Raw genomic sequence first — 14,469 nt, 5'->3', positions numbered from 1 at the left:
TAAATTGTTGAATTTCTGTTGTTCAGAAAACATACTCCTTTTTGAGGGTAGGGGAATCCACAATTCAGCCTTTCTTTATATATCATAAAGAACAAAAAAGGCACATACTGAGTTTTAAAAATGACCTGTAAAGGGAAAAAAGATCATTTTTACTCATTTTTAAAAACAGTCCCTTGAAACACTAGGGGGTGGAGGGTGGGTTTCCGTACTGAAATGGTTTTACTTTCTCATAAAGCACATTGTTATGTTATATGGTTGGTCGGGAATGCTAGGCTTCTAGTATTCTCTATAACGGTACGTAAGCTAACTTTTTTACAGGAACTCAAAGAATCTTTGCTTGTGTGGAGTCCATGAGAAAGTCCTTTAGTCCTCCATGCACTAACAAAATCACATTGGGTGAATTTTACATTTGAGAGAGAGAGTCAGGGGGTGAGATTTTTCAAAAGTGGTAGTAACTTTTGATATCTCATTTTTACCTATCTACTTACTTGACTGCATTGAATCTTCTATGAAAGGGTTCAGTTTAGGTGTTCTAGGTATATTGGGTTAGTGAACAATATTCCTTGTAAGCAGAACAGAAAAGGTCTAAAGTAGGGGTCAGCAACCTTTCAGAAGTGGTGTGCTGAGTCTTCATTTATTCGCTCTAATTTAAGGTTTCGCGTGCCAGTAATACATTTTAACGTTTTTAGAAGGTCTCTTTCTATAAATCTATAATATATAACTAAACTATTGTTGTATGTAAAGTAAATAAGGTTTTTAAAATGTTTAAGAAACTTCATTTAAAATTAAATTAAAATGCAGAGCCCCCCGGACCGGTGGCCAGGACCCAGGCAGTGTGAGTGCCACTGAAAATTAGCTTGTGTGCCGCCTTCGGCACCCGTGCCGTAGGTTACCTACCCCTTGTCTAAAGTATGTACAGGTCTCCAAATATTGTGTAACTCATACTTTAAACTACACTCTCGAATAATTAATAATATGACTCTTCACTATAAAGTTACCACTCCCGTATAGCAATTGTTAATGTGCATGTTTTGTTTATTGCTAAAGGTAAAAAAATTTACTTTTTAAAAAGCTGCCTATGTAGATGCTGCAGAAGTTACCAAATATTGTGTTCTTCTGATTCATAATTCAGTATTTGAATTTGTGCATAAATTACAGCAATTTAAGATATCAGAAGAATCTGTACAAAACATAATTCAAGGGTTATCAAATAATATTTTCCTCTAGTTTCACTATTACATATGTTACCACTTACTCAAAGTTCATTGGGTTAAAATCTAAAACTTCATTGTTAATACAGTGTAGTATAAAAAGCAATAGAATAAACTGGAAAGTGTGTGTTTTTATCTTCTAGTATGTTGTTTTAACCCTTTGTGTTTGAAACTTTTCTACAGAGCACACCTGTGACACCAGTACCAACAGTGCAAGTACAGGGCCAGCAGATCAATTTGCAGCCTTCTTCATATCCAACACCAAGTCAACATGGCGAGCAAGTGAAAAAACCTGGACAGAACTTCATGTGTCTGTGGCAATCTTGTAAAAAGTAAATAGCTTTTTTATTTAACAACAATTTATTCTAACATATTGCAGAAGCTCTTATTTGGAATGTGATCCCTGAAATTATTATCTGTTCTCTTTCCTGAAGTGTGTCTACACTGTATCAGTCATCTGATGAGACAAAAAAATATTAAAATTTCAAAAGAAGTTGGAGTTGAGGTGAAGGGAGTGCAGATTTGCAACTTCTCAATACCATTTTTCAAAGCAGCTAATGTATACATTGTGAATTGCTTTTATCTAAAGTTACTTCAGTGAAGACTAAAATATTTGTATGTAGTTATGTAAGTCACAATAACTATATTCCCTAATTTTGAAGTTCTGCATTACAAATATAGGAACAGTTACTCTTTTCTTTTTATTCAGCCAGCTTTGAAACATTTAAATGTGTTCCTTTCTCATATTTCCAGTTTTGCAAGTGGTGTGCACCTTTTATGTCCTAGCCAAACTCCTGTTTTAATTGAGTGCTTTGGGGATTCGGAAGCAATTAAATGAGACAAATCTCTGACTCAAGTTGCTTACACTCTAAAATAGACAACACAGCCAGGAATTGTTTTTAAAAAAATAAAACAAGAGTGAGGAAGAAGGGCATGCTTGGATGAGCATTACAGAAGTGTAAGAGCATAAGCAAATTGCTACACATGCTTCTTGACAGTTCTTTTTAAAATAATATATCAGATTTAGGGTCAATGTCTGGAGTAAATATGGGGTGAAGGCTGATGATTGAAAGATAATAGCAAAATGTAATGGTGATTTGGAAGGAACGAAGAGAGGTTGCGTAATACGGGTTTGAAGGAACTGGCAGTGTCATGAGCGAAGATGTGAGAGCACACTTAGGAGGAGACGAAGGGAGCTGAACTGATTTATCAGAATGTAGGGTACGCTCAGGGCAGTAGTGTGCAGCTAGGGGTGAGACATTAGCATGTGGAATTGGGATGACTCTGAAGGTGAAGATGAGGCATATGAATTTGATATGGAGGAATACTGAAAGCTAGTTACTGTCTATCTACCAAAAATTTCTGTGGTGACTTCAGTTTGATATTAGCAAGACAAGGTGGGTGAGATAGTATCTTTTATTGGATCAACTTCTGTTGGCGGAAGAGACAAGCTTTTGAACTTACACAGAGCTTTTCTTTGATGTGGTATTCTTAATTTTCTTCTCTAAGATGTCATAAAAATCCATTGAAATGAATGGAAAGACATCAAATGGGTTTTGGATCCGTCCTCTGAATAGTACTTTGTTCTTATGTGCAGTTAAATAACTGCCATGTTTCCACCTCAGAGGTGACTGTGTTTCATTGGTAGGTGATATAATTCTTGTACTTAAAAAGCTTGTGAAGGCCTTTGCGATCCTTTAGAATGACAGGTACTATATAAATGTAAGATAATATTATGGACCATTATATAAAGATGAATTCAGGCTATCTTAAAAATGTCTTCTCTTTTTTTTCTAACAATAAATGTATTTATGGAGCCATGCTCCTCTGCTGATATGATCTTGAATGGCATCCAGGATCCTTATTAATTACTTGATTACCAAAGACTTTATTTTTTAAAAAAGCTCTGCTATTCAGCCTGGGTTGCATATACTATGAGTACAGTATGCGTTGATGAGTAATCCTTTGTTCCTTTTTTTACAATGGAGTTTGCAGGAGCCATACATCTACGAATTTGTTTCTCAAATATCTTCTTCATTCTGGTAGCTTTTCACTGTTAAAATTGACCCGTAGTGTCTACTTTGTTTAAATATATGTTTTGCTACATTTTCTGAAAAATGGTCTGTCTATATATTTAGTGTTAAGTTGTCTGTGATTTATTTATTTTATCGCATAGATCTTTCTCGGTGTCTTTGGTTTTTAGTATGAGTTTTCGGGTGTGGTCCTGCAGTTTCAAAAGGTCCTCTGAAGTACATTTGGAAGATGTAACCGATACTACTACTTTGAGAGGCTCTGCATCTTTACACTTATGGGTACTGTGTCATCTTGTGGTGCCTTATGGTAGAACCTTGCTCCCAGCAGTGTCTGTTAGAGCATTCTCATACCCCCAACCCCTCCTCTTGGCATCTCCCAAAGTCCTGAGACAAAGATATATAAGGGACTGAGCACCCTTTACCACCCCAGTTCCTTCCAACCACTTGCATGGACAGAAGTGAACCACTTCGGTATCTTCGGATCCAGAGTCTTTTCTCCTTTTTGTTTGTTTGTTTGTTTGTTTGGGTTAGTTAGTTAGCTTAGTGTAGTTAGTTTTTGTTTTTTTGTAAGTCAGGGTTATAGCGGAACTGAAGAAGAAGTCAGGTTTTAAATGATGTGCATCATACCCAGATGTCTTCCCGGCATCAAATGACCATGTGCGTCAGGTGCCTGGGAGAAGGCAACTCTCCTTCTGCATGTTCCATCTGTTGGACCTTTATACCCAGGGCCTGCAAGGATAGGCAGACTTCTCTACAGGTCCTGCCACTTAAGGAGGCCATTGAGGCCAGACTCTCAGGATTAGGATGGTCTTGGGATCCAGGGTCCAAGAGACCTCCAATTCCTTCCTTTCATTACATAAGGGCCCCAGTCCTCTTATTTTGGGGCCATTCAAAGTCACCAAAGTTACCACAGCCTCCTTCATATCAGTCCTCATAAGAGAAGGCATTTTAAGTTGTAGTCTAAATCCAAACGCCATCTCTATGTTATCCTTCTCACAAAACACCAGACTGCAGATTTGATGGGACGTTCAAGAGTCAAGAACCATTCAGTCAGGACCTTTCTACCGTTTTGTTTGGAGACAGGCTAGCTCATTTTTATCGGCACTGGGAGATGAATTACATTGGACCAGTGGGTTATAGAAATGATAGAAAAGGGCTCTGACGTACAATTTGAGAAACTCCCCCTAACAATTACACTCACCTCTCCCTTTTCAGGGACCATTCTCACAAGGATATTCTTCTTTTGGAAATAAATAATTGCTTCTGACAGGCAGTCAAAAAGGTGCCAGAACATCTCAGAGGTTAGGGGGTTTATTCACAGTATTTTCTGGTACAGAAGAAAGATGGTTGGAGGGGTTCGTGTAGTCTTGAATTTAAGGAACCAAGTACGTTTGGAAATTTGGTTGCATCTGTTAACCTCTGCCTCCATAATCCCTTCTCTTTCCTTTTAGATTTGTTCACGACTCTCGATTTAAAGTATGCATATTTTCACATTTCAGCAAGTCTTATTCATAGCAAAAACCTTGAATGTGTGGTGACAAGATGCCATTTCCAATACAAAGTGTTGCCATTTGCCCACTCAGCAGCACCCTGAGTATTTACAAAATGCCTCTCTCTGGTAGCTGCTCATCTGAGAAGGCAAGATAGTTTTGCTTACGTTTATTTGAATGATTACCTATAGAAGGCCACTGCATACAAGGACCCGTTAAGCAATATTGCTGTTACAACCAATCTATTGTTGGACCTGGGTCTTCTCATTAATACCTCAAAATCAAATCTATGCCAGACTCAGAAAATTCTGTTAATAGGTTCTATACTCGTGCAAGGGAGGGCCTTTGGACCAGAAGACTGGTTTCTGAAGTTGAGGTAGTGTATTTGCGATGCTCAGGAGTATCCATCTAGAAAAATAATCTTTTTTTCTGGGTCTCATGGTGACAACTACATATGTGACTCCTTTTGCCCATCTGAGAATGAGGCCTCTACAGCACTGGATGTCTCACGTTTATTTTCAAGTCAGGAAAGTTTTCACTTGTAGGTCATTATACCTCCAAACATCTTACTTTCCTTGGAGTGGTGATTAATTAATATGAATGTCTTCAGAGACATTCTGATATCTGAATCATCTGGCTGTTCGAGGACATTGTCTCATCAGGAGAAGATTCTGCAAATCAATGTGTTGGAGTTGAGAGCCATTCGTCTAGCTCTCAGATCATTCCTTTTTTGTGTGCAGGGAACAGTGGTGCAATTAGTAATGGGCAGTACTTCTGCAATGTGTTATGTCAACAAGCAGAGGAGTGCTCACTCTTCTCCTTTTTGTGCAGAAGCAATAAGGTTATAGGATTGTTGCATCCTCCACAGTGTGTTTCCATTGGCCCTGCATCTGGCAAGAGAGAGCAATGTGACTGCAGACCATCTCAGCAGACACTGCCTCAGATGTATGGGTGGTCTCTGAAGAAGCAGTTGGTTCATGACATATTTGCTAGATGGGGTAAAACAGATGTGGACCTGTTTGCAACAAGGTTCAACAAGAAGTGTCACCTCTTCTGCTCCAGAGTTGGCGGGGATAGCCAATCTCTGTCAGATGTTTTGCTTTTTCCCTGTTCCATTGATCCAGCATGTGGTAAGGAAAATACATCAGGATAGGAAGAGGATGATTCTCTTCGTCTCAGCTTTGCTGTTCCAGCAATAGTATATCAATCTCCTCCAACTGTTCGGTGGAGTCTTCATGCATCTTCCTCTGTCGCCAGATCTGTGTCTCAGTAGAAAAGGAGGATTCTTCATCTGGACCTACAGTCCCTCCATCTGACGACATGGGTGATTGGACTTTGACTCTATCTGATCTTCAGTAGTCTTGTTTCTTGGCTGTTCGCAATATGCTGATTAATACTAGGAAGCAGTGAACCAGACAATGTTACAAGTCAAAGTGGCCCAGATTTGTGACTTGAATGACTGGCAAGGGAAGCTCTCCTGCTTCAATATCCATACTTCGTGTTCTGTAATATTTGATGTTTTTAAAGTCTGAAGGGTTATGTAATTCATCATTAAGGATTCATTTGGCAGCCATTTCTGCCTTTCATACTTGATGGTAGATCACTGTTTGTACATAATATTATTAAGATGTTTATGAAGGGCTTATCTAATATGTATCCTCCTTTGAGAGAGCCTGTCCCTTCTTGACATTTCAGTTTGGTTCTAGACATGCTGATGAAACCACCCTTTGAACCTTTTACTGAGTGTTCTTCACATTATTTTATCTATTAAAATGTCTTTAATTGTTGCTATAACATCTGCCAGAAAGATGAGTGAACAAAATGGTCTTATGGCTGATTCTCCATTTACTATTCTATAAAGATAAGGTTGTTTGTTGGCTTGATCCCAGCTTTTTGCCCAAGATGGTTTCTGATTTTCACGTCAGTCAGTCCATCAATTTGCTGCCCCTCCCCGACCACATTTTAATAAGGATGAATTGGCTTTGCCTACTTTAGGTGCAAAGAGGGCCCTGGCTTATTAGTTAGACATAACTAAAAGTTTTCATAAATCATTCTGATTGTTTTTGTTTTGTTTCTTGTGCTGAAAATCACATGGGATATGGCCTTTCTTTTCAGACCATTTCTAGATGGCTTAAGCAATGTATTGTTGAATGTTATTCCTTGGCAGAGATTCTAATATGTGGGACAATATGGTCACATATCATTAGAGCCATGGCAACTTCTTTTGCTTTTCTTAAACAAGTCCCTTCTGTGGAGATTAGCTGAGCTGCTATCTGGAGTTCTGTTCATAAGCATTATGCTTTAGACTTGACCTCTAGGAGAGATGCTGGATTTGGTAGAGAAGAGTTTTAGCCTTTATTCAGTTAGGACTCTGTCCCTGCCTCCAGATTATTTTCAGCACTGCTTATCAGTTTAGTCCATAAGTGGGAATATGAAGAGCCACTTGAAGAAGAAACAAAGGTTACTTAGGGCATGGCTATACTGGAAACTTCAAAGCGCTCCCACAGCAGCCGCTTTGAAGTGTGAGTGTGGTCGTGCGTGAGTGCTGGGAGAGAGTTCTCCCAGCGCTCCTGGTAATCCACCTCCACGAGGGGATTAGCTCCGAGCGCTGGGAGCATGGCTTCCAGTGCTCGGAGCCTGTTTACACTAGCGCTTTAAAGCGCTCTGACTTGCTGCGCTCAGGGGGGTGATTTTTCAAGTTTTCAAGCCAGCAAGTTAGAACGCTTTAAAATGTAAGTGTAGCCAAGCCCTTACTTGTAACCAAGTTCTTTGAGATGGCTCTGCATAGTCACACCTTCCTACCTACCTTCCCCGCTTTTGTCAGAGTGCTAATTGTTTACTGTTCTCTGGGATTGCAATGGGACTAACTGAAGTGATAGAGGATGTTCTGCTCCTTATATAGCCTCGCTCCTGGGACATCTTGAGATGCTATGGGGAGGGGCTGAGGGCCTGAGAGTGCTCTAATGGAAACTGCTAGGAGTAGGTTCTACTGTAAGGCACCACAAGGCGGCACAGTACCCAGAAGTGTGACTATGCAGAGCCGTCTCAAAGAACTCCAGTTACTTACTTTAATTGGAGTTCTTTGAGATGGCTCTGCATAGTCACACTTCTGGGTTCTGAGCCGCCTCTAGTCCCACCTCCCCACCCTGCCTCAGTCTGGTAGGTGGAGAATGAGGGGACATGGAGGACTCTGCAAGCCTCACTTTAACTGTAAAAGAGCCGCTTATGGCTCATGAGCCACAGTTTGGCCACCCCTGCACTAGAATTTTGCATCATTAGCTATCTTGAGTTAGCTGTCTTATTGTAAAAAAACACCTCTTTTAGCAGTGAAGACACGGCCACATTCTCTGTGCCCCCCTCCACACACTGAAGTTAAGTGATTTCTGGAAAACAAGCAGCATGTGTAATGCAGTGAAGAGAATCAGAGTCATAGAGTTTAAGGATAGAAGGGAACAGTAGATCATCTAGTCTGACCTCCTGCATATCCCAGGACACTAGCACCTGCACACTAAACTCAACAGTCAAAATGAAATCAAAGTATTACATCCCGCAGGAGATTAGACTATTATGTGCCACAGGCAGAGAATAGAATAGACCACCAGTGCTTGGGGCCCCTGCAATGGCAAGGAAATGATTAAATGAAATATACCATAATCCTGGCAGGTGACCTTCACCGATGTGCTGCATAGGAAGGCAAAAGAAAAAACCAAGGTCACTGCCACTCTCACCTGGGGTAAAATTCCTTCCTGATCCCACATGTGGTGATCAGTTAGACCCTGAGCACGTGAGCAAGATCCAACCAGCCAAGAATCTGAGAGAGAGAATTTTCTGTGCCACCTTAGTGCTCTGGTCCACCCCACCTATGTCCCATCTCCAGTTGTGGCCATCCCTGATGCTTCAGTGGAAGGAGATTTTTTTTAAAAAAAACCTTCCAGAATACACTAGTGGGGGGTGGAGGGATCCCTTCCTTGCCCCTGTTGGTGGCCAGCTGAAGCATGAGCTTTAGGAACATAAGATGTAAACTAGAATTGGGCCCCATTGCTGCTGAACCTTGCCCCCTATTATCACAAGCAACCCCCTCCTACAATTGTACTCATAAATTTGTCTAGCTCTCTCTTATAACTAATTAAATAGTTGCTACCACAACTCCTATTGGGAGGCTGTTCCAGAATCTCACCCCTCTGATGATTAGAAACCTCCTAATTTCCTACCTGAATTTGTTCATGGCCAGGTTATATTACCTGTTCTTGTGCCAACATTGTCCTTGAGCATAAACAGCTCTTCACCCTCCCGTAATGTGTTTATAGAGAGCAATCATATCCCCTCTCAGCCTTTTTTTTTTTTTTTTTTTGGACTAAACAAGTCAAGCCCTTGCAGTCTCCTCTTATAAGATAACCTACTCTTCCCTGATCATTCTAGTAGCTCTTCTCTGCACCAGTTCCAATTTAAATTAATCTTTCTTGACCATGGGTGACCTGAATTGTACATGGTATTCCAAATGAGATCTTAGCAGTGCCTTGTACAACAGCTTTAATACGTCCCTATCTTATACCTCACCTAATGCATCCTAGGATTGCATTTGCCTTTTTCAATCAGACCAGTAGAGTCCACTAGCATTTTTATCTCTTGAGTTTAGATTCTTGGAGAATATCTTTATGGAAAGGAAAATTACTTCCCTATGAATATAGTTGCCTTTTCTAGCCTTTTATAGCTGTATCTATAGTTACACAAGGACCCTTCCTTTCTGCCTTTTTGGAAGTTGATTCATCCTGCTACTTAGGTTAAGGATTAGGTTGAAAAAGAACCTACATTCACATGAGCAAATGTTATGCACAAAAGCTTAACCAGCATCTTGAGACAAGTCTTTGTTAATTAAGCAGTGGATCTACTCTTCGTTCCCATGCAACAAAAACCATAACTCCAGTACGTGTATCTGTAAATTATACTAAGTTTGAGAATTCTTTGGAAGGTGACTGTTCTTTACCTGATGTATCCACAATGACCTATTTTGTAAATAAGCATTTAGATGGTAGTTTAAAGGTGCATGTATCAAATACACTATATAGCAGCAGTTATAATCTATTTTAAAATATGTTGTAAAATCATTATGAAATGTTACTTTGTCTTTGGTAGCCACTTTACTGAGTTAAGTCAGCATTTTAATTCTTTTTTAAAAAACCATGAAAAATGTTGTTATCTTGCCAACTTTTATTTCTTTTAAACCTAATATATTTGGGGTAAAAGGGACATTTCAAACCATTAAATGCTGACATAACTTTGAAATATTTAAAATAACTTTGAGAGAAATTTTGTTTCTTACAGATTCATGCTGTCTCAGCCTTGAACACAATTTTACAAAGAATCATAAGAATCTTTATACAAACTAGACTGGTGTTCCATCCAGTCCAGTATCTTGTTTCTGGCAGTGGCCAGTACCAAATTCTTCAAAGTAAGGGGCAAGAAACTCTAGAGGACAATTATGTCATAACCTGCCAGTAGTGGTTAGCAGTTTTCTTATGCACTGAAGCATGAGGATTTATAGCTCTTCTAATTTTTTTTATCCTGTCTAATCAGACTGTGGCTATACTCATTATCTTTATCCCAATCCTGGAAATACATACATGCTCATCTTTAAACACATGAGCAGTCTCATTACTATGAATAGGACCAGTCACATGCATAAAGTTAAGCATGTGCATGGGTGTATACAAGATTGACACCTTAGTGACTATTCCAGGTTTTTGGCCTCGATGATATCTTGTGGCAATGAGTTCCACAGGTCAGATTTGCACAGTGAAAAATTATTTCCTTCAGTTGTTGCCTTTCAGTTTGTGTTCCCTTGTTCTTGTTTTACAGTAGAGGTTAAATGAGGGCACATGATCTACCTTCTCTGCACCATCATTTTATGTACCTTTATTATATTCCTTCGTATTAATTTTCTTCCTAAACTAAAGAGTTCCCATCTTTTTCAGCTCTCTTCTTACAGAAGTCTTTCCATGCCTTTAATCATTTTCACCACTCTGTTTCCACTATATATTTTTGGAGATAGGTGAAGAGAATTAAGAACTACATTAGGGAATTTATATGGAATTTTAATCTTTTTATAGGGTGAGGGAATTTATATGGAATTTTAATCTTTTTATAGGGTGATATTCTTCTTCAAGTAGTGTCCCTATGGGTGCTCCACTGTAGGTGTGTCTACATCCCTGTGCTGCTGAGCAGAGAACTTTGGTAGCAGTGTCCATTCAACCCGTGCATGTGCTGCTCCTCGCGTGCCATGATGCTAGCCACTGTGCGTGGGCAGACCCTCCTTGGTTCCTTCTCAGCTGTCCATTCTTGGATCATTAACTCTTTTAGAATTGCTAATTTTTAGTCTTCCTTGTAGCCTTTTTTCTTTCTTTACTTTGTAAACATTTTATTTTGGCCATTGCCCCCTAAAAAAGAAAAAGTAAATGACTTTGTCTTTTGACAACCTCCTGAGAAGGGAGACCCCCCTGGACAGAAGATGGTCGGCTTCCCAGCTTCAAAAAGTGCCTCAGTTAACAGGAATCTATCCCAGTGACTGGTGGACACTTGCAGTGCGTTCATGCCTTGGGAGAGAAACACGTTCCACGGAAGTATAGCTTGTGTCAGCAACTGAAACCCAGATCCAGGAAACACAGAGAACTGAGGCTCAAACCCCAAATCATGGAGTAAGCCCTTCAACTTCCTGCGTCTCAGTGGGAGCCCTCACCGCAACCCTCTACTTCAAAGGAGAAGAGCCCAGAGAGATGCCCATGAGCTACTCACATAAGGCCTCTAAGAAAAGGTCTGTGAGTCCCCATAGCGAGCCCCGATTGAACTGAAAATGATCTCCGACTTGTTCAGTGTCATCGGTACCAATGGCACTGAAGCCATCTACATCTGGTACCCAGGGCACGCACTGTACCGGACTGACTGAGCAAGTCCGGTTGCCTATGGACCCAATGGGCACAGACAAGGAAGTACTGGTACCGTTGAGGTGCAAAAAACGTAAGATCCACCACGGGAAAGGCTTGGTACAGACATCGACATCAGTACTGCCTGCGGTACGCCGGGCACCAGCAGGCCTTGCTGTCAGGTCCACATCTCCAACACCATTGGTACAGGCATCCAGGCATCTCAGTACTGACAACCACCACCAATACTGATGCCTTCTGCACTACCAGATTTACGGTGTGCAACGGATCTTTTGGTGTCTGACGCCCCTGGCACTGGGTTTATCCAGAGCCCTTGACTTGCCAGTGACTTCCCTTTCCATCGTCAGGGTCAGAAAGTGAGCAAAAGGACGTGGTTTCCTGCCACTCTTCTCACCTGCCCAGTTACACTGTTGACATCAGGCATATTGTCCTCCTGATCCACAACCTCCCTGGTTTGGTCAGCCATGATACCAACCACTGGGTTCCTTCCCATCACAATGGCCACACTTGGATCTCTGGCAGGCTCAAAGACAACAGGCCTCCCCTTCCCTCTAGTGTGACCTAACAGCTACCAAGGAGGCACCCTCCTTCAGTTGCTACCTTGAGGGCTTCTGATCCCCCATAGCGGGCAAGGAAGGGACTGGAGGCTGAAGTTGAGGAGGAAGTTACTCCTCAAGCCCACTTCTCATCATCATCACCAGATGAGACCGTGATGCCCCCTCCGCCATCTATGGCAGCTGACTTTAAACTGTTGCAGGACCTGGCACAGAGGGTGGCAGAAGTTTTACAAATACCACTACAAGAGGTGACTGAGTCACACCACAGGCTGGTGGACAGTTTACATTCGTGCACCTCGTCCAGAGTGGCCCTCCCTATGAATGAGGCATTCCGGAGACAAAGTCATATAACAGACCCCTGTGTTGGTTCCACAAACATGCAAGCGGGCTGACAAGAAATATTACGTGCCAGTGAGAGAAACGGAGTTCCTCTTCTCACACCCATCTCCTAATTTGATCATTGTAGACATAGTCGATTCCAAGGGCCACCAACACTAGTTTAAATCCACCCCTTATGACCGGAACTGGAAGCGCTTGGACCTTTTTTGGCAGGAAAGCATAAAACTTGGCCACCCTCCAGTTCCACATTGCAGACTTTCAAGCCTTAATGGCAAAATATGAGTATCAGAACTACACAAAACTCAGTTCTTTTATTGAGCAGCTTCCTGATTCTCATAAGGAACAATTCAAGGTCATAGTCAATGAAGGCCAACTGGTGGCTAAGACATCTCTCCAGACTGCACTTGATGCAGCTGACATGGTGGCATGTTCGATATCAACTGCCATTGTGATGAGAAAGGCCTCGTGGCTTTATCTATCCGGCTTTCAAAAAGAAGTCCAAATGACTGGGACAAAGCTATTAGCTGAGAAGACCAATGCCTTGCTTCACACACTAAAAGATTCCAGGGCCACTCTTCCATCCCTCAGGATCTATACACCTGAGTACAAAAGAAAGTGTAGCCCCCAGCCACCATTCAAGCCTCGCTCATCACACTATTCATCTCAGTATTCATCACAGAAATCATATGAACCTTAGAGGAAGCGCAGGTTACCTAGATGGAAAACATCAGGATCTTAGCCCACTTTCTCTCAACCCTCAACCTCAAAGCAGTAGTTTTGACTGGTTGATCAAGGTGCTCGTAGAACATTCTCCTCCTCATTATTTCACTCTGTAAAACCTCACCCATACCTTCAGAGACCATTTCACCCGTTCCACAGCACCTGGGAACAGATAACCTCCAGCAAATGGGTGCTGGAGATCATCCGAGATGAGTACTCCATCCATTTCACCTCCCTCCCACGTCCCAAACTCCCTTCTCCATCCCTCTTCAGGGTCCCTTCTCATGAGAGTCTACTACATTAGGAGATAAACCATCTCCTCAGCGTAAGAGTCATAGAGCAAGTGCCAACTGATCTAAGAGGCAAAGGCTTCTATTCTCATTACTTCCTGATACTGAAGAAAAAAGGGGTTTGGAGACCCATACTTTATCTCAGAGCGCTCAACAAATTTATCAAGGCTCAGAAGTTCAAAATGATAATTTTATCAACAGTTATTCCAGCATCAGAGAACGGAGATTGGTTCTTATCCCTCAACCTCCAAAAGATGTACTTCGACATTTTGATTATACCAAGTCACAGATGTTACACTAAGCCAAGACCACTACCAGTACAGAGTACTCTCTTTTAGCCTCTCATCGGCCCCTCAGAGTATTGTCCAACGTCCTCTCAGTAGTGGCAGCCCAATTATGCTCATGGATTTATCCTTACCTAGAAGATTTCCTTGTCAGGGCACGTTCCTTCGCCGAAGCCCAGTGAGTCACCCAGATCACACTGGACCTGTTCCATAATCTGGGCCAACAAATCAGCACATAGAAATCAACATTAACATTGATACAGAGGTGTTAGAATTCACAGGAGCTGACCTCAGCTCCATCCAGGTGAGGGTGTTCCTCCCATATCACAGATTTCTCAGTCTCTCCATGCTGCTAGAGACAGTGCAATCCAACCCCCAAATTTCAGCCAGACACTGCCTCTAGCTCCTGGGCATATGACCACAGGCACATCAGTTATAGCTCATGCCAGACCACGCATGAGATGCCTCCAAGCATGGCTCAGTTTGGTTTACAGGCCAAATAGAGACAACATAAACAAACTACTGTCAATGCCCACCAAGGTCAAGCAATCCTTGGACTAGTGGAAGGACCAAGTAAATGTCTGTACGGGAATCCCATTTGTTCAGC

General features: G+C 41.5%; 1 protein-coding gene across 5 annotated transcripts in view; it reads left to right on the top strand.

Annotated features, from left to right (window-relative positions):
- ARID2 (AT-rich interaction domain 2) overlaps positions 1-14,469 on the top strand; it is a 186,326-nt gene that overhangs the window by 138,266 nt on the left and 33,591 nt on the right. For all 5 annotated transcript variants that reach the window (XM_043548815.1, XM_043548811.1, XM_007063985.4 and 2 more), the window contains one exon: positions 1,395-1,543. In XM_043548815.1, the coding sequence (XP_043404750.1) occupies positions 1,395-1,543 (149 nt within the window). The remainder of the gene's footprint in view (positions 1-1,394; positions 1,544-14,469) is intronic.

The sequence above is a fragment of the Chelonia mydas genome, chromosome 1 (assembly GCF_015237465.2).
Source record: "Chelonia mydas isolate rCheMyd1 chromosome 1, rCheMyd1.pri.v2, whole genome shotgun sequence".
Lineage (NCBI taxonomy): Eukaryota > Metazoa > Chordata > Testudines > Cheloniidae > Chelonia > Chelonia mydas.
The sequence above is the reverse complement of the archived record's forward strand: the minus strand, read 5'-3'. Positions and strand labels throughout refer to the sequence as shown.